At 39.5% G+C, this 19109-nt stretch overlaps 2 protein-coding genes across 2 annotated transcripts; both read right to left on the reverse strand.

The window, feature by feature from the left end:
• Nucleotides 1–3640: 3640 nt before the first annotated feature.
• Nucleotides 3641–8738, reverse strand: LOC105277601 (DNA translocase FtsK). The gene is made up of 6 exons (XM_011336060.2): nt 7157–8738; nt 6680–6956; nt 6171–6379; nt 5398–5841; nt 4118–4323; nt 3641–4033 (listed from the first exon to the last, which is right to left on the reverse strand). Exons 1-6 carry the CDS (start codon nt 7451–7453, stop codon nt 3949–3951), a joined length of 1518 nt encoding a protein of 505 aa, XP_011334362.1. The 5' UTR covers nt 7454–8738; the 3' UTR covers nt 3641–3948.
• A 7467-nt stretch (nt 8739–16205) lies between these two features.
• LOC105277724 (adhesive plaque matrix protein-like) lies at nt 16206–18806 on the reverse strand. The gene is made up of 2 exons (XM_011336311.3): nt 18792–18806; nt 16206–18199 (listed from the first exon to the last, which is right to left on the reverse strand). Exons 1-2 carry the CDS (start codon nt 18804–18806, stop codon nt 16616–16618), a joined length of 1599 nt encoding a protein of 532 aa, XP_011334613.2. The 3' UTR covers nt 16206–16615.
• Nucleotides 18807–19109: the final 303 nt, after the last annotated feature.

The raw sequence follows: 19109 nt of genomic DNA on the forward strand, positions 1-19109 counted from the left end.
GTAATTATGGTGATAAGAATGCATTGCGTCCTTGAGGAGATGTTATCGGAGCGAGAGGGGCAAGAAAGATACTTTTGTAGGGTCAGAGTCAAGTGTGTCGTTCGGCGCGTCGTTAAAACGGGTTTCATTCGTTGCGCGCTTACGATTTTCACCGCTTTCTTCAAACGTCCACGTCGCCATTCGCAGATGACGATACATGGCTGAAAACATTACTTTCCGCTTGAGCGATAAAGGTACAAACAACCGTAAACCGGACCGATAGGAATTTGCTAATGACGTCTCAATGAGTTAAAAGAAACTGATTATGCGGTGAGGAAAATGTTTCATTAAAATATCGATTGAAACTAGGTGAGCGAAGAAAGCGCGATAAGCGTATCATATATGTATAAATAATACTAATGCAAATGAAACAAAGCGTCAGATATATAATATAAATAATTTAATGTCCAATTATTTTATGTTGTAAAATCAGATACTTTCAGATATAATACATCTGTCCAAAAGGAAATATTCGAAATAAACTTGATAATTCGCTAAAAAGAAAAATAATATAATAATAATTATAATATTTAATTTCATATACAAAAATCCTTTTTCAGAAAAAAGCAAATGCGAAAATTATTGAACATTTGTGATACCAGTAAACATAAAAATATCGACATAAACGCTCTGATCGGATTCCGATTCGATTCGAACAGATTGAACACATCGCGTGTCAGAGTTTGCTTTCATTTCTTTAAACCAGTTATATCGTCAAGCTGCAAACTAATTTTTGTTAATGACCCTGAATAATTTCGAAATAAATATTCGACACACGCTCACAAAGGACACGTGTCGGTCGAAAGTGGCGAAGTGCGGACATTCGTCAATCGCAACTACGCGTGCTGGCGACACAAACGTAAAAAAGAAATGCGAGCGCCGTGTCGCAATCGATCGAGGAATTGTCAAATTTCATGCGGATCTCGTTACGTCGCGTCGTCGCGGCATGAAACCGCTCGTTACCTAATGCCGAAATGCTCGAGCGGACCGCTCGATGACGGGATGATGCGTAGCTCATCCTCACGGACTTTCACTGACTTACTCAAGAGTATCTGCTGCTTTATCGTCGCGTCTCTTCGTACGAGACGTCGCTCGGAGAAAAATCCGAAGCACTTTCACCGCAATTACGTCCGGCCGAATCCCGGAAGCGATCGATTGATCGGGGAAAAAAGAATTTTTGGAGCAACATTGCGTGGCTCTCCACCTGTGCATTCCTGTTAAAATATTTCCTACGGATTTTCGGCATTAAAGCCTCAAAATCGAAGGGGATTATTGAATTTACGTGGAACAGCTGGTACACTGCACTAACTTTCCGTGCGATCAATTTTATCGATAACATTATTCTCACCGGAGTTAATTTTGGATTATGCGCGTAAAATATCGGTTTAGCATAATGGTGATACGATTTGTTTGTTACGATTATATTGTTGTAGAAATAGAGGATGTAATTATTATGTTAATGGTAATATAATTGATCTTATATGAGCCGCCATTGTTAGTAAAACGTGCTTCCCATGGAATAAAGTAAAAAATAAGATAAAAATTAAAGAAAAATGTTAATAGGAAAACAGATAATACGAAAAAGCAATACATTTCTATTTTATTAGCATATTTTATTAATAAAAAGCCATCACCTCTTGTCTCTTGTTAACATTGTCACAAAGTTTCACGAATTCTGATAAGCTTTACTAAATTATTGAAGGAATCGCTGAAGTAATTAATACATGCAAAACTATGCGAGAATTCTGTTTGAGGCACATTTAAAATCTCTCACAGATTTTGATGAGGATTACTAAATTATTGAAAGAATCGCTGCAGTAATTAATACATGCAACGATGTGCGAGAATTCTGTTTGAGGCACAATTAAAATCTTTCATGACAGTAATAAACATTATTAACGTTACAGTCATTCGACAGGAAACGGAAGAAGGGTTTGAGTGAAGGGAAAGATAGCACAGAGAGCTGATCGTGCAGAATAACTTCAATTCAGGTACTTACGCGTATTCTAGCAAGACTCATGACGACCGACCTTAAACCTGCTGGCTTGGCGGACTTGTCGTGTGTGTTTGGTACTGATGAAGCTGAGGCCAGAACATCCCACCTTATATGCCCTCGCTCCCTGGTGCGAGAAGGACACCGTCATTATAGTTTCACCACAGCGAGACGAACGCTATTCGCGTTCGATACGGGAAGACACCTGCCAGTAGCGTAGCGACGTCTGGCAGATCGGCGTGCTGCCAATCGTGCAAGCTTTCTTCGCGATCGCGTACGTGCACACATCGCCCCATAATTCAGATCCGCATCAATGTGGATCGCCGCAGATCGCGCGCCGGCGAACCACCAGGCTGAAACATGGAATTAGAGCCTTATCTGCGAGAAATCCAGCGATTTTATAAGGCGCGTTGTTTAGCAGAAGCATGAATTATCATAAATTCAAAGGTACCACGTGCGCCGCGCGCGTTCAATGTTTCAGCGTACGAGCGCACATCGTCTCTGCGCGCAAGATCCCGCGGTAAATCATACGCTTACGCAAAAAGAAAGCACGTTTACCGGGGGATAATGATAAAGTTGCGAAGCAGCAATGAAAATTTCAAGCGATTAATTCCGCGCGTCTACACCGTTGGGCTCATCTCCGTCGCTCCGTCAGCTTTCTCGTGCGGACTCGAACGCTGATATACCGCGTTCGCGTAAATAGTTACGTGTACGCATGTTCCTCGACAGATTAGGCACACTTCCCATGGTATGTGTGTAGTTTCCCGATGTCAATGTGGTGCATTTCAATGCGGCTCGTAACTTCGTAAGTCAGTTCGCCGCTAATCAACGTAGGTATTTCATACGAGCCTATTGAACGCATTGATCGTTGAGGTAATAAATAGAATTTTGTGCTGCTTCGATTTTCCTTTTTCACTTGATGGCAGAGTGAAGTAGAGTCTTGTAGTTATGTAAACTTATGAAATAACTACATGTGGACAGTCTAATAATATCCTAACAGGTAATACATTAGTTCTGTCGTAATAAAAGTATGACCTTGTCGTCCAGTCTAAACCTGCGAAGAAAAGTGTATTTGGCCTCCATATGGCGTGATTTTCATGGCTTAATGGTTTATTGACTTAATTTATCTCATACCTGAATTTTTTAAAGAAATTATATACTATTTATGATTAATTATTTATAAATATGTATGAAATACATTTAAAGAATAAGAAATGAAAATCTTGAATATGGAAAGAATTGTATGATGCGATACGACTTACATAGTAAGATTGCATCCAAATGCTAGTATGGGCAGGAATCAAATAATATTTGATTTGTAAAAATTGATTAAATAACATGTATAAAAAATATTGTACGTATATTTTATACATATATCTTAAAATAAAGAAGATATTATTCATCAGTAATTCGCAAATACGAGAAACATAGATTTATTATTAATTAAGTATGGAGCGGAGTATGCAAGTAACATCGCGTACGTACACGCGAAGACAGCAAAATATGAAAGTAATTAAACCAGTTAGTAAGATATCAAAATAACATTTATAAAGCTGTTACGTTACATCCCTCGACTTTTGCAGGTTGAGAAATGAATGCCACGAGGTATCTTTCATTACAAAATTTTATTGAAAAATCGTAAACAAAATACGCCGTTTTACCGCAGGGCGTCTACAAAAGTGTAAAAGAAAACAGTACAAAAATGTGCGCAATAATCTTCGATGAGAGACTAGATGCGATGATGCCGCCGCTCTCTCTCTCTCTCTCTTTCTTTCCCGGGCGGCACATCCTTCATGTCGTTCACGTGTGCCTCGTTCGTCGTGATCGCACTGTTTAATCGTAATCGACTTCTCCAACTGATACTGACCCTTAGGTGTGACATTCGTCAATCGTTATGGCGTACACGGCGTGCCGCGTCACTCAGACCTGCGTTTTTTAAGTGCGAAATTCACTTTCGACGGGAGAAACCCCCCCTCCAGTTTTATCGGCCTTTCCCTATACCTATAACGACACGATTACGGCGGGTAATTACGGTAATAACAAACTTTAACGTGTGCCTCATTTGTTACTCCCTTATAGCCGTACCTAGCGCTGTCCTGCGCGGCGATGATCTTGCTTGGGATGTATGAGTCCAGCAGCGATCTTGGTGCCGAAGGCAAGGAGTGATCTTGCAACGGCAACGGTTGCTCATCCTCGGAGGGAACGGGCTCCAATTGCGTGACGGCGGATTTAAAGTTTTCAGCGGGCAATTGCGGCGGCACGAAGTAACTTTTCGGCTCCTCGGCCACCTGCTGTTGAAACGCCAGGTAAAGTTTAAGTTACTGTCTCACGTTGCGAAACGCTTGGAAGAAAACTCTAAACCAGCTCGATCGCTCTCACATACACACATACAAATATCTAATATTACGTAGTAAAATTTTTAAATTGTTATATGCTATTAAATTCTATTAAATTTCTACAATTTATTTCTCTTTGAAATTTGTGATCTTTACGCTTTTGATTATTACAATTGTTATAAAACCCGCAATTGGATATTCCTCTATTTTTTTAATAGTATTTTTTAGTAGATTTTATTTTTATTTGTTATTTTTAATTTCAATAATAGTAATTATTTATCTATTGCAAGTTACTAATTACTAATTCATTTTATAAGAACGCCACATATTTATTTGTTAAAATATAAAAAATATAAAATATAAAAAAACCATTGCGCGAGTGGAAAATGCATGTTGTATGCGATACACGACAGCGGTACTGCGCGGCGAGGAAGCTAATTAAACTATGCTAATTAGTCCGCTAACGATGTCACTCGTAATTAAAATCTCCAATTACCTAGGTGACTAAAGTGTCAGTTATGTAAAACTGTTATTTTCAGTATAAAACTCGACTCGACTAATGCCCTATAAATATAACAGTCACGCAAACCGTAAACGTCATGCTGTCTCAGGAACGTCAATCATATCGAATCTACTTTAATTAAATTCAATCTGATTTTCAACCAAAATTATATGAGTAAACAAAACCTGTAACGCGATTTTCGATGCGCGTATCTCAATCACTCAATTGTAGTAGTACAAATCCGTCGAATTTTTGAGGAAGAGGATCCTGTTTCGATCCTCTTCAGCGGATAGTTAAAGACTAAAGAAACTATACAAAAGAATATTATACTACTATTATTATATTATATTATACTATTCTATTAATATAAATTGAGTAATTGAAATACACGCACCGGCAACCGCCTTTTAGGTTCCAACTGTCCGTATAATTTTGATTAGATATATATAATATTTTATTAAAATATTATAAAATAAAAAGAAAATAGAAACCTGTAATTAGTAACCAGTCTGATCTGTCGTACAAACCTTCACGTAAGTCTGCGGAAAGTCCTGGCCAATCTGTTCCTGCAGGACTTCCTTCGGTGCTTCCTGACCGATCGTCGGTGTAACGTATATCTGTTGCTGGGTCTGATACTGATTCACTGCTACTGATTGCTCCTGGTACTGATTCGATTGTCCGTGTAGAGAGTTGTCCTGAATGTACGCTGGTATGCGAGTGTAAAGGTTGCTATAAGCGGCAGTGGGATCGCTGTAAACTATGCCCGGCTGCGTGTAAACTAATTGCTGCACATATTGCGGCTGCATAGGCACGATGTAGGCTTGCGTGTGCAACAGCGTTTTTCCTTGAGTGACCGATTGGGGTTGAGGTTGGGGTTGGGGTTGGATATATAAGGGTGTCGGCAGCACAGGAGGAGCCGAGGCGAGCTTTTTCGACGGGAGCGGAAGTGTTTGAGACAATCCTTTTGTTACCTGAAACGCATTACATAATATGACAAACGCTATTAATATTATGCTATAAATTTGCAAATTGACGCAGCAAATTTCGATTGGAAGCTTTCGATAATGAGTTTTCGCAAACCGATGTGAAATATTCGCAAAATTTTTAGTAATAAATTAACTTTTCTTTTTTAATATTTTATAATGATTTATAAAATGTTATTAATATATATAATTATATCTTATATGTCATTATTCTATGTCTTTTTATATAAAAGAAATATATAATTATTAAATTCGAGTATTAAAATTTAATTAACATTTTAATTAAATAGATCTTTTAATTTTAATAATAAACTCACTTTGGTTGTGAATGGTGTTGGCACGACCGAGGGGTAGGGTGTTTTTACAGGTGGTATCAATTGTTTCTGACTGTACACGGGAGTATATACGGGTACGGAAATTTGTTGAGCCGGAGACTGCGCCAATCCGACGGTCTTTAGGGAATTAATATCCAGATGGGGATAATATGAAAGCAACTGAGTCATCGGGATATCGACGTAAACAGGTTCTGCAAACGAGAAAGTGTATTCAAATTTTATGCATTTACTTTCAATAATTAGCAAAGCAAATTTAATCTTTATTAAATGATTTGTGTTTTCTTCAGGTTTAAGCAATACTACTTTTTCTAACCATTTAAGCATTGCAACATTTCTTTCTTTATTGTATAATATTTAGTTTCATAATTTTCTGTAATAGAATCAATAAAATATTCATGTAGACCTGATTAAAGTTAAAAACAGTTATAAATAATAAAACAAAGGAATCAAAAAAGATATATTAGAATTATTTTATATGTTTTGATTTCTACCTTTATTGATGGGTTTTGCATATTTTTCCGTGACCGCCTTTTGCTGAACACTCTGGATATGATTGCCTACAACCACTTCCGGGTGATAATTTAATCGTTGTGATTCAAAAGCGATGGGAACAACACTTTTGGTGGGTATCTCCGCCTGCTGTTGATATCCGCTATAATATTGCAGCGGCGGAAGATTCTGCTGTGGCAAAATTTGATTCGGCTGCTTATATTGCACCTCGTGTACGGCGTATTGATTGTGTTGTACATACGCTTCGGGTGGCACTTGCTGTCCGTAATAAAATTAAAAAACTTATAAATAAAAACAGAAACAGAAAATGCATATAATGCAAAAAAAGAATTTCATAGTATACAGTTTCTATAATATAAAATCTTGTAATACAAAATATGTAAGATAAACAAGAATGTTATGTGTATTAATTAAAATAAGTTTTTAATTAATGAATTAATTAATTAGATGTGTCTTACGCTATATTTTATGTTTTGTAGTTGCTGGACCGGGACGTACGGTTCTGAGTGAGCGTTTAAACCATTATACTGGCTTGATATCTGATACTGTTGCTGATAAATGTTGGGTTTTACGACGTACTTCGTTTCATCAGTCCGAATGTTCTCGGTCTTAGCTATGTTCTCTGCCCTCAGATTATCCCTCTCTATGTCCTCTAAATTAATTTTCTTCTCGGCACACGCAGCCGTTACCAGCAGACCCAATATTAAGTAGATTTTCTGCAATTGAAGGTGAAAGTTAAAATTACTATCGATCATACGAATGCGTCCCTCTTCAAACAGACATCTAATTATTGCAGAAGTCTGCAGTAACGTTTACAATTTCTGAATATAAGAAACATGATCGCCACATATTTTCAATGCAAAAAATTAACTGCGTTCTTGATGCATATAAGTACAGAAAATATACCATTACGCATTTAAAAAGTTTCGAGAACGCTAATGACATAAAACTACGCCATGCCAATGAGATATCAGCTCAAATCGATTTCGACACGCTTTGATGAGAGAGTCGCTGAGTCGTGAATTCCTCGCGACGTCTTTCCTTCGTCATTTATCATGTAACGTCTCATGTAATTGATGAGAGTTTAATTAAGCTAATTAGTCTTCTTGTATAACGAAATGTCGAACGAAAAATTAATCGGAGATCAAGTGCCAGAGATAATGCGTAATAACAATCGATTCATTTATACGCGAACTGATCAACGATCGTCCGTTATCGACTAATTGTATTATGCGTTCACCATCATCGTTTCCGGCGAATACGTATCTGCACCGGGCACACTTTCACTGCGCGCGAAGTTCTGGGTCAAACATCCGGCATGGACCACTCTTATATAGATTGCGCGCCGTCCCATCTCGAATGGGGCGAAACCACTCCCCTCCCCCCCAAACAAGTGTATCACCGCACGCACACAAGTATACATCTCTCCCTTTCTTTTTTTATTGCGTTTGCATGCATCTTTTCGCGCACGTTATGGCACATCTCGCGTGTGTCGTAAACAAGCCACGCACGAACACGGAAATATTCATGCAAGCGTTGCCGATTATTGTTACTTGCAAAAGCGATTACTTTATGTGGGACAAATGTATGAATTGAAATCGTTATTCGTGATGTTCTTTTATTATAATATGAAATGATGAAGTTTATGAATTGTGTATAGTTATATTGAAATTTTTCTTTCAATTTGATAAATGAGTAGTTTTAATTTCATGTCTCTAAACGTAATGTATAATAATGTTGTTAATAATTACAACAACTTTAAAGATATTGTATATATAGCAAAGAGTATAAATAAAAATTTTAGTTTTCTAGTAAAGTATAACTTTAATAATGTAGATTTAATAATCAGAATGGTTTTTGCATATCATAATTTATACTAAATTTCTATGCTTTTTGAAAATTGTTTAACTAAAAATTATTGCAATTAAAACATATTACACAATAGACAATTTTTCACAACTTATGTGACATAAAAAATTCTACTTTTTGTCAATTTTGGTAAATCAGTTAACAAAATATTTTATATAAATTCCAAATTTACAGATTTAAAACTCTTATATTATATGTTTTCAAATTTGTAATAAAATTTTTTTTAGTATGACATAATATATTATGGATTACAGAATCTGTTTCTATAATATTATACTTTCTCATACAATTTCGCTTCATGAATACTCCTTAAAAGAAAAAGTTTTTCACACCAAGTATCTATAGAGACCAAGACTCTGTTATAAAACATGCTTTTTGCTAGCAAGAGTGTGCATTCCTTCCGCAAACGGTAATATAATCTGCGGTATTTTACTCCACTGAACTAATCGACTAGAAATATTTAAGAGACGGCATACTCACCATTTCGCAAATATATCAAAAAATACAGACACAACACAAAGAACCTAGCTCTACTATAAAACCGAAGCAGACGTGCGTTCTCTTATATAGCCTTTACCCCTACCCGCTGCATCCCCTGTCGAGCTACACTTCACTTGATTAAAGCGTGTGTGATAATCTGTGTCGGCTGTGGACCACATAGTAAAGAATACACCGCGATCCGAGTAAAAGTGAAGATATTCGACAAATTGCTTCCTTGCCTTTTCAAAGCACGTGACTGGATCTCATTCCTTAGAAAGACTCACTATCCCAACGCGTACATCGCAATGCATTTACCGATACCAAGAATTCATTATTTTCAACTTTCTGAGAAATCATTTTTATATAACAGTCACAATATTTATATATAATCAACATTCTTTTTAATAAAACGTTACGTAATAGAATGATGAGAGAATTAATATTTCTAGATAGACATTTTTAATTCAAAGATTTATTTAATTTAATAAATTTAATTTAGTAAGACTGTTTACTTAAAATAATTATCAAAATAATTTTTAATTTAATATTAATGTATATAAATGGTTAACATTAACGATAATGGTTAAATATACATACTATTAGTTAAATAAATAATCGAATAATTCCGGATGCATACAGCTTCCGCCATCGAAGACACTGGTTAGCATCTAATTAATACATAGATAAGGAAATGTTATTGCTCGCGAAGCGTTTTATTTTGCATCCATCAAACCGACAGAGGAAAAGCAATCTTCCGGTAGGAAGATGTATGGAACCTTTGACGCGTCGTTAGAACGCAATTAACGGAACGGAAAAAGTCAGTTATTAAATCGCAATCTCCTGGGAACGTGATATATCGTTCAGCAGATCAAACCGGGGCTCGCGTGTTAACTATTATCGTCCTTCACACATACACATTCGTACATACACTCATCTCATCCGTGTAATCGTTCGCGAATTGCCGATCGCGCTTGCACGTGGTGCATTAAGGAACGAGGTGCGCTAAGTGCTATTACCGGTAAAATGCATGGTAACACCATCTCGCTGACACTCATAATTTTTATATCGCCGGCATCGCGTTTTCGCTGTAAAATTATGCTAATTATCCCCGCGCGATTATTCCGTTCATTAAATTGCTAATCGGCCGAGTCAGTACGTTTCGAGCTCGCGCATTCGGTGAGAGCGGGAGCGACCGCGGCGAACTATGTAATATTATTATAATATAAAATAAATCGGACGAATACAGATCCGACCGATTACATCGCCATGGCGGAGATACGGGATGTATAAATCTGAGATCGGTCCTCTGGTGAAGCGAAATCTTTACGTAAGACGTTGCGCAAGGCGCTTACACGGTCGATTTGGGCATCTTAAATGAAATTTTGGCAAACGGAAATGCAATTTGCGACTCGTTCAGCTTGAGGTCAGAGTGATGTTTATCGAGAGACTTTCGGTACAATTGAACGTCTATTAATTCAGACTTCGTGATGAGAAACAAGCGCCCACGTCGCTGCCTTTTCCGAACAATGGAGAGAATGATCGATGTGGCCTCTGCAGGAAGTAACAGTTTCCGATTATTGAACAATATAATGGCGTACGCAATTGTGGAAAAGCCGGATTATTCTCACCACCGCGTGTCTAACAGTCGTATGCGAGATTGAGCTATGAGATATGAGCACGCGATCTCGTTCCGGCTCAAAGAGGCGTATCTTCGGAGTTCATGTCAAGCAGATACATCATCATCGAAAATTACTCGTGTACATAAACTTATACACAATTGTCGTTATTCATAACAATGCGATCTGCAAATTGTCTTCAAAACAGCGACAATAATATTGCTATTTATTTTGGAATGTATTTCATTTATATCACCGAAATTGATATTGCTGCTAAAATATCTTTATGACGTATAAAATACATACAGCGAATGCAATTTTTACGTATATCTATAATTTTCTTTGTTTTTAATTTTAAATTCGTCACGATAATCTATGAATTATATGTATATTATAAAACAATACGATATACTTTTTAATATTAAGTAATAATTACATAGTGCAAGTTCGCATTACTTGTCCCGCGACTGTTAGAATTATCTAACGAGGAATTATTTTCATGTTAAATGACGTAATTGGTAAGAGCGCTGCCTCGCCAACAGCCCGTGGGGTTACATTACGGCGTGATGTAAAAGATTGCACTGGATATCGGAGCAAAGTTTTTCGTCAGTTCACCCGATCGAGATCGAGCGGCGGTTAACCGACGCGATTTATCGCTTCAATCAAAGCGTGGCAAAGCGTTCTGAAAATTCATAAACGGAAAGCCCATATCACCGGCGAGTGTCCATCCCGTCACAGACAGTGGGGTGGAGAACTGGAGGGGCGGAGAGGATAGAAGGAAATCCGCTTTTCTTGCGCGGATTCTTGACAAAAATGAGTGATCGATGCAGTCGGGAGTCACGGAAGGGAAAGGATCGCCAGGATGGAAAGGAGGTCTCGTAATGGCTCGCGATCTCTTTGTTGATCTCTCCTTCTCTCTCTCGTGAAACAGAAGCCGAGGCGTTCCTCCATCGAGTCGCACAAAGGTGGACCCTTTCCTCGGGCATTCCCAGGCCACCTGCCAAAGCAGGAAAGAAGTGGAAGACGGGGAAGAGCAGGAGGAGAAGCAATAAGAAGAGGCGGAGGAAGAAGAGAACCAGACGGTACCGGAACTTTCTACGCCGATAGCGGGTGTGGATGGCGGGTCTTGTGCAACTCCGGTCAAGCGATCGTCGACTGCAAAGCGCGGCGCAACACTTGGGACAAATTAACTGCAATTAAGTCAGAAAACTTTCTCGAAGTCCGGTATTCGGTGCCCCCTTCATGGAACGCACGAAGCGTGCAGGAAAGAGGGAAAAGCGATCCGGCGAACATCCGGAAGCGCTGCAGCGATCCAATGACCATCGACGACGGTCATAGCTTCGCGCGAGCCAGTGAGAAACGACAAAAAATGCAAATGCCCGACCTTTTCGGAATAATCGTGCTTGCTTTCTCGAGATCGATCCTCGCCTACGATCGTGTGTCGCGCGATCGCGATTCATCAAACTTTTTATACTCGCCGAATTTGCGTGCGCTGCAGGACGCTTTCGAAATTTGCTCAATCAATTATGCGAGGGTAATTTAAAGATACGACTGCTATTCGCATGCGTATCTCTATCGTAAAGTAACACGTCTGGGATACATTATGCTCAATCAATAAAATCGATATGCTTTTCTCTGTTCTTCTTTCTTTACTTTTTTTCTGGTAGCATCTTATTGACACAGCAATCAATTATGCCATCCATCCGAGATCAACTTTGATTACATAAATTTTTTGAAAGCGAGACGAAACTGAAACTTTCTTCTAATACGTTATTCGGACAAAAATTTGTGAATAAAAACTGCTTTGTTTATAACTTTAGTATCATTATTCTAATATATATAATTTTAAGATGCATTCGTAATTTTTTTCTGAAAAAAGCTATTCTGTAATCTTCACATCTAAAAAATCATCGAAGTAAAATATGCACTGTTCATTAAAAAATATTTATCATAAAATCATTTAAAATTCTAATATTTATCTAAAATTTGTTTAATACTGATATCATCTCTGTAATCTGTAATAATCTGTAATAAAACTGAACATAAAACCACACCAACACATCCACGCTCATCCAGGCTCAAAGAAACAAGCTCGCGTGTAATTGCAGAGAACTGCCGAACAAAGAGTAGCTCTCTCTCGCGCGCGCGCATTTTTGACATAAATTAATGCCTAGCGTTAAAGTATCTTTTTCCTTTTTTTAATATAACATTTCCTAGTGCCGGAAACGCGGCGAGTAATGTTTGTCGGCTTGCGCGACGGCGTGACCGCTCATAAGCATAAAGAGAAAATAATGTTTCGGTTAAAAGCAGCGAATCGTGCGGCTGCGTGTGCACAAGCGGACTTTCTACCACAGTCGCCAAAAGCTGCAGCCTCGTTATCCAGAATTTACGCCCGGTGCGAGCGGCAGTGCGCTCCGAGCTTTCGGGTCACCAGGTATACCCGGTGCGCCGATCGGGCTCGACGAGTCGCTGCGCCGAGAAAGTAACAGGCTTGGTCCATCCGATTTTATTTTATTTCAGACCATATCGGCATATACGCGCGCGAGCGCGCACGGGGAATGTACAAAATAAAGTAAAACGCACCATGGCGCTCTCTCTCACCTGCTGCGGCGCGCGCGAACGCTCAGGATCGTCGTGAGGGTCCGTCACACCCCCTCGCATGAAGTATTCGATTACGCGAAATATATCCTGAAAGTTTAATTCATAATTTGTTCTCATAAATTTTATTTCGAATTTTCTAAAAATTGTATTTCTAATGTTTTGTTAATTTCGATCTCGAATTTTCAAAAGGATCGATTTGATAAATGCGTACGATTCGATTGTCAGAATCGTCTTCGTAACTTCGATTACGCCAAATAGATTTGAAAGAACTGATTAATTACTATCTTGTTTTTACCTACAATTGTATTTTGTAGACTTTGTAAAATTATTTTGTAAAATTTTGTAATTTCTTGAAATTCTTTTCCTACATTTTTGCAGAGCGTTGAATAAAAACGTGTACGCCTTTTGCATACCTTATTTCCTACCGTTAGATTTAAAAGCATACTTATGCCACTTGTGTACTAAATATCTACCCGTCCATGAGATTTTTACAGCTTTCTTTATCCCAGATAATTTCGGAATTTATAGGATAACATTGAAGAATCGCTAAAGTGTTCCGTATTCTCATATCTTTATCGCATGCACATACATTTCACACATTTTCTACAAATTTTTCAAGATATTCATCACATCGAAAAATGTAGGAAGATGTGGATATTTACAATAATGCGGAATATTTACGGACGGGATAGCTTCACTAAACGGAGTTTCGTGAACCTCGCGAGGAAGAGCGGTCTGGGAACATTCCTCATTCCGTTCGCCGCCTTTTGGCGTGCCGGACCTGATTAGAGCGGCTCGATCTTGCGGAGCCTCACTTCCCTTTTCCATCGAGTGCGCGCCTCGCCCGAACGATCAACCGGATGTTGCCGTGATCCGGATCTCTTCCGCTCGGCGCGGAGCTGTGACTAGCACGCGCGTTAAAACGTCGCGAGCGGCGCGGGAATGTCCGAAATCCTCAAACGATCAATTAGCGCGGCGTTAAAGAGATGCACGGCGTGGCGGGGACGAGCAGGGGCAAGAGGCAGGAGAAGGCAGTAACGGGATTAATTAGCGAGTGCAAGATTAATTAGCGAAGACGGCGACGACGGCGACGACGACGACAGCGACTGCGGAGAAATGCGGCGCGTCCTGTCCGATTGCCTCGTAGAATTTCGAGATAACGCAACATTGTGCATCGTCGCAGGCTCCTACCGTAATTTACATCGTCCTCTCGTAAACGTTAACTTTCCAAGAGCGGCTGCGCGTAATTAAAACACTACGTTTTCTACGATTTCAGATTCAAGCGCGTTTGCTGTATTCGGTGATAATAAAACGTTAATGTTTCATGAAGCAAATCACGTGTCTTATATTCTATAATCAAATCTGTAGTAAGAAAAGAATGAAAAATTATATTATTTAATGAAATTTACACCCGTAACATTGTAAAAAGTATTGAAAATAGGAGTTCGACATGGAGCGATTGTTAATTATCAGACTACATTATCGCAATGTATTCACAATCTTCGAGATCTCGATCGAGATCGAGGTATTCACCATCCCCTCGCTCGCTCTCTTTCTCTCTCGCGATGAATTTCCGCATGTTGATCTTTCGGACTTTCCATGTGCATTGCGTGATCCGCGAAGACATGCATATAATTTTAACGTCAAGGTAGGACACACGGCAGAAAGGAGTCTGTCACTCATTGAACGAAAGTAAAGTACAAAAATAAACGCAGGGGGAAACCGACTGACTGCTCGTCGTCGTCGTCGCTTACATCGGAGAGAAAGGAGTACAAACGTCAAAGGGAACATAAAGGATCGTTTATTACTAGCGGGCATTTAAAATGACTTAAGACTACAAAACGGGCATTTAAAAATCGGCCGTAGGTAGGTCGAAAGGCTCGTAAGTGTAATCATATCATACATAGATCTACGTCACCGAATAATATCGAGTCCAATTTAATGTAGCGATTGTTTGATTGCGAGGAAGAGTTCGCTGTGTTATATAAAAATATATAACGAAGTCCATGTTATCGAGGATTGCCGAATCTTTGTCGCGAGGAAGTTTGATAATGCTTATTAATAATAAAGAGCGTCGTTTTTGCGAGAAAAAAATACGACAATTAACTCGCCGCATCCGTGCTTTTTCGCGTGTCATAAACTATTGCGATCAACACCTCGAGCGTTTTCACAATAACGCAAGAATGGCACTCGCTGCTGGCGCGAAAGAAAGTATCAAGCTGGATCCCGACGAGATGATATAAGTACAATCGTATTAAGCAGCGTGATACCGTACACCTGTGCGAGCATGCCTTTCATTTGCCGGTTAACGCGAAAGTAAATCACTTGGACTTGCCGGAGTCGAGTCGTCGAGTTCTCATTTGCCGATTCATAACTATCAATAAGATTAGACGGGCGGCTTTGATTTAGGAACGGCTTTAGCTTGACTTAATGAATTAGTGAAAGTATACAGAACATATGTATGTATGCGTTTCACATATCTCGCGATATAAAATATAAAAAGTGTAGTTTAACGTAGCTTGTCACTCTTATTAGTGCTCGTTAAGAGAAAGAGGCAATTTACTTCTTATTTAAATGGAGTACTTGAAAAAATCGAGAAATTATAGAGTGGTTGATCTTCTGAGTTACTTTCCGGTTGAAATTTCAACGAATAAATTATGCATGTAGTACATAAAATGGAATTTAATTGTATTACATTTTAAGGAATTATTCAGTGCTGTTTTTAAATGTATTTTTCAGTAAGAAAATATATGTAGCAAGAAAAAGTTTCGGAATCATTCATAGCGATCCATACATTTTTTATTTGTTATTCAGTTTTGGATTTTTCGTCAGTGAAAGATATATACATATACAGTCACTGATTTTACATATTTATAATTAAAATGTTCTCATACTGTCCCTTATCTGCAGTTATAAAGAAATCAAAGAAAAACAGATCGACTATTAAATATCAATAATTTTTTTAATTACGAATGGTTCATTACAGTTTTATAAATAAAAATTGTAGATTCTGATCCAAGCCTTTGGAGTTTATTTATTCGTTTAATTAAATATTGGAATTCGGAAATATCGGAAATTCAGATAATTTCTGCAAATTATATCGTGCTTATCAAATTCTTACTAACATGTTAACGATTATTATACTAATAAATACAACAAGTGCTTGATATCCGAGACACCCATAACAACTTATCTAGAAAATGTGCTAGGAGAGAGACAGAAATCGCATCAAATCAACAACAATTCCATAACGATAAAGCGATATAACAACAACAGTTTACTTCTTATACAGTAACAGCATCACTTTTCCATTCTTCATCGCAAAATCTTAAGACCATTCGAATCAGCGTATCATCCCTTATTGTACTGCTTCGTACCAAAATTTCCGTCGTCCGCATTGATCTTATCTTGCTGCGAGTACGACTGCTGCGTCTGATCTGAATCATAAGCGGAGTACTGATAACTGTACGATCGTGGTGTTTGAGCTACAACGGCGGGATCTTTGCTCTGATAAGAGCTCGACTGGCTCTGATAGGTCCCGTAACTCTGTTCTTTGCTGCCAACAGTGCCCCCATAACTCTGTGATCCGTCATAGCCACCGTAATCGCCCGTTTGATCCGGCTGATGACTGCTGACCACGCTGTCGCGATGATGATGATGATGATGATGCTTGTTGCGATCCCCGCGTGACACGTACGTGCTTGACGAAACCGGCTTGCGACCGTAATGAACGTTCGAGTACTTCGCGTTCTTGCCTGATGTCCTTTGAGGTGAAGAACTTTCAAGCGAACTTTGAAGGCTCGGCTGTTCCTCGTTGACCTTAGCGGTACCGTCAGTGTTGATGACATAGGTCACGGCGGGTTTGGACCTCGTGTTCGGAACGGCCACGTACGTCGCCTGATTCGGGTTGTAGGCGTCCTGGTTCACATAAGACGCGTCGTTGACGCCACTCGTGGAGTCCCTGCTGACCTCGTAGGGCTGGCCAGCCTGCTGCTGCGTCTTCTGCGCCAGCAACTTGGCCAGGGTCTGGCTCATTAGTTGCTCCACCTGCTGCGCCTTCACGTACGCCGGGGGCAGCGGGTAATCCGGGCCAACCGGCTGTCCTGCTACGCTGATCACCCGGTACGTCGTCTTCGGCAACGGGATTGGCAGGTTGCTGCTCTTCGCAGGAACGTCACGCTCCAACTGGTTGTAGGGGCCAGCTACCTTGTACGTGCTAGATTGCACGTCGAGATCCCGAGAGCTGCCGGATATGTAGTTTCCACCGTCCACGAACTGGCCTGTCGATGCGTCTTGATTCGCCTCACTTTCCTTCGACGTCTTAGTCTCCTTGCTGTCTTTGCTGTCCTGTTTATCGCTTTCCGCTTCGGCCGGCGCGTCCTGCGGAGTCTCGTGATAGTCGACACCCGATGATGGCGACGATGACGGCGGCGGTGGCGGCGGGAACAGCGCGTGATTGAAGTAATGAGGGTAGTAATAGGACGGCTGGTAATAATAGGCAGGATACGAAGACGTGGGATATGACGAGGCGGCGGGGTTCACCGTATACGCGGGAGTTGGATACGAATTGTAGGCAGCGTACGGCGAGTTGGAGTACGCGTTGATGGTAGCGTACGTTGGGTCGCTGTTGTAATACGTAGGGTACGCGGATGAGGCAGACGGTTCGGTCTTAGAGTAATCGGAGTTCGAGTAATCGGGGTAATAAGAGTCTCTTTGGTAACTGTTGCTATAGCTGGAGCTGTAGGAATCCTTGGCGTCGACTTTCGGCGTGTACAGCTCCGGCGTTAATTGCGAGATCAATTCAGGCTCGGCATCCCGCTTGATTAACTTGGGGCTGTAGGGGTAGACGGGATGTATTGGTAGAAAGGGCTCCTCGTTCGGGTCCTTGCCTTTATGCGGCTGGGCGAAGATCGCCGGCGACAGTAACAGCAGTATCTGTAAGTTTGAATGTACTTGTGTAAAATATCGTTGCTACTTTCACGTGATTATACTAATTAGAAAAGTAGATTATGAGTAATTACTTTTACTCGTATCGAACACAGGTAAAGTGTAACTAATTTTTAATTTTTAATTGTGTTGAAGAATTAAAATATTAATTATTATATTATTATATTATAATATATTAATATGCAGTCGTTTTGCACAAAATTTTATTGAATTTGATAATGCCATAATATGTAGTTTGTATAGAAATATTATTCTTTCGACATTTTAATAAAAAGCATAAAATTTCCTCTATGTATTAATTGACTACGCTGCGTTTGTTGTGCATTTAATTTTGCGGCATTAAAAAATATGTATACACGCACGTACTACATAAAATCTAAATTTCCCCGACACACACGAAAGCTGTATTCTTTTCAAACCCGAAACAAAAATTTTACAAAACAAAATTATTTTTAAACGTGAGGGAATTTTTTAAAACACTTGTCTGCAATTAGACCGCGCAAAAGAAACTAAACGCAATCATCGCGATAAACCGATAAAATCCCATCTAGTAATTAAGTTATTAATTTATGATACTAACCATCAGTCGCTTCATCTCTGTCACAATTCACTTATCGCCCCTTATCGGATAATTATAAGACCACGTTCTTCCCACCGTTTCAATCGCTAGCTCATTCGACACTCCGTCCGCCGACGATTTCGCAGATCAGACCAACGCGACGGTTCCACCTTTAATGACACATCGGCGGACATCGAATTTCTCCTTTATACCCGGTCGCCGGAAAAATCGCGGAAACTAGTTTAACATTTCTCTGCTCTTATATGTACGCTCTGAAGTGATAGTGCACGCCCCGGTGGAGCAGTGAAAATGTGTAGAATACCGTTCGATCGCCATCAA

The sequence above is a fragment of the Ooceraea biroi genome, chromosome 7 (genome assembly GCF_003672135.1).
Source record: "Ooceraea biroi isolate clonal line C1 chromosome 7, Obir_v5.4, whole genome shotgun sequence".
Lineage (NCBI taxonomy): Eukaryota > Metazoa > Arthropoda > Insecta > Hymenoptera > Formicidae > Ooceraea > Ooceraea biroi.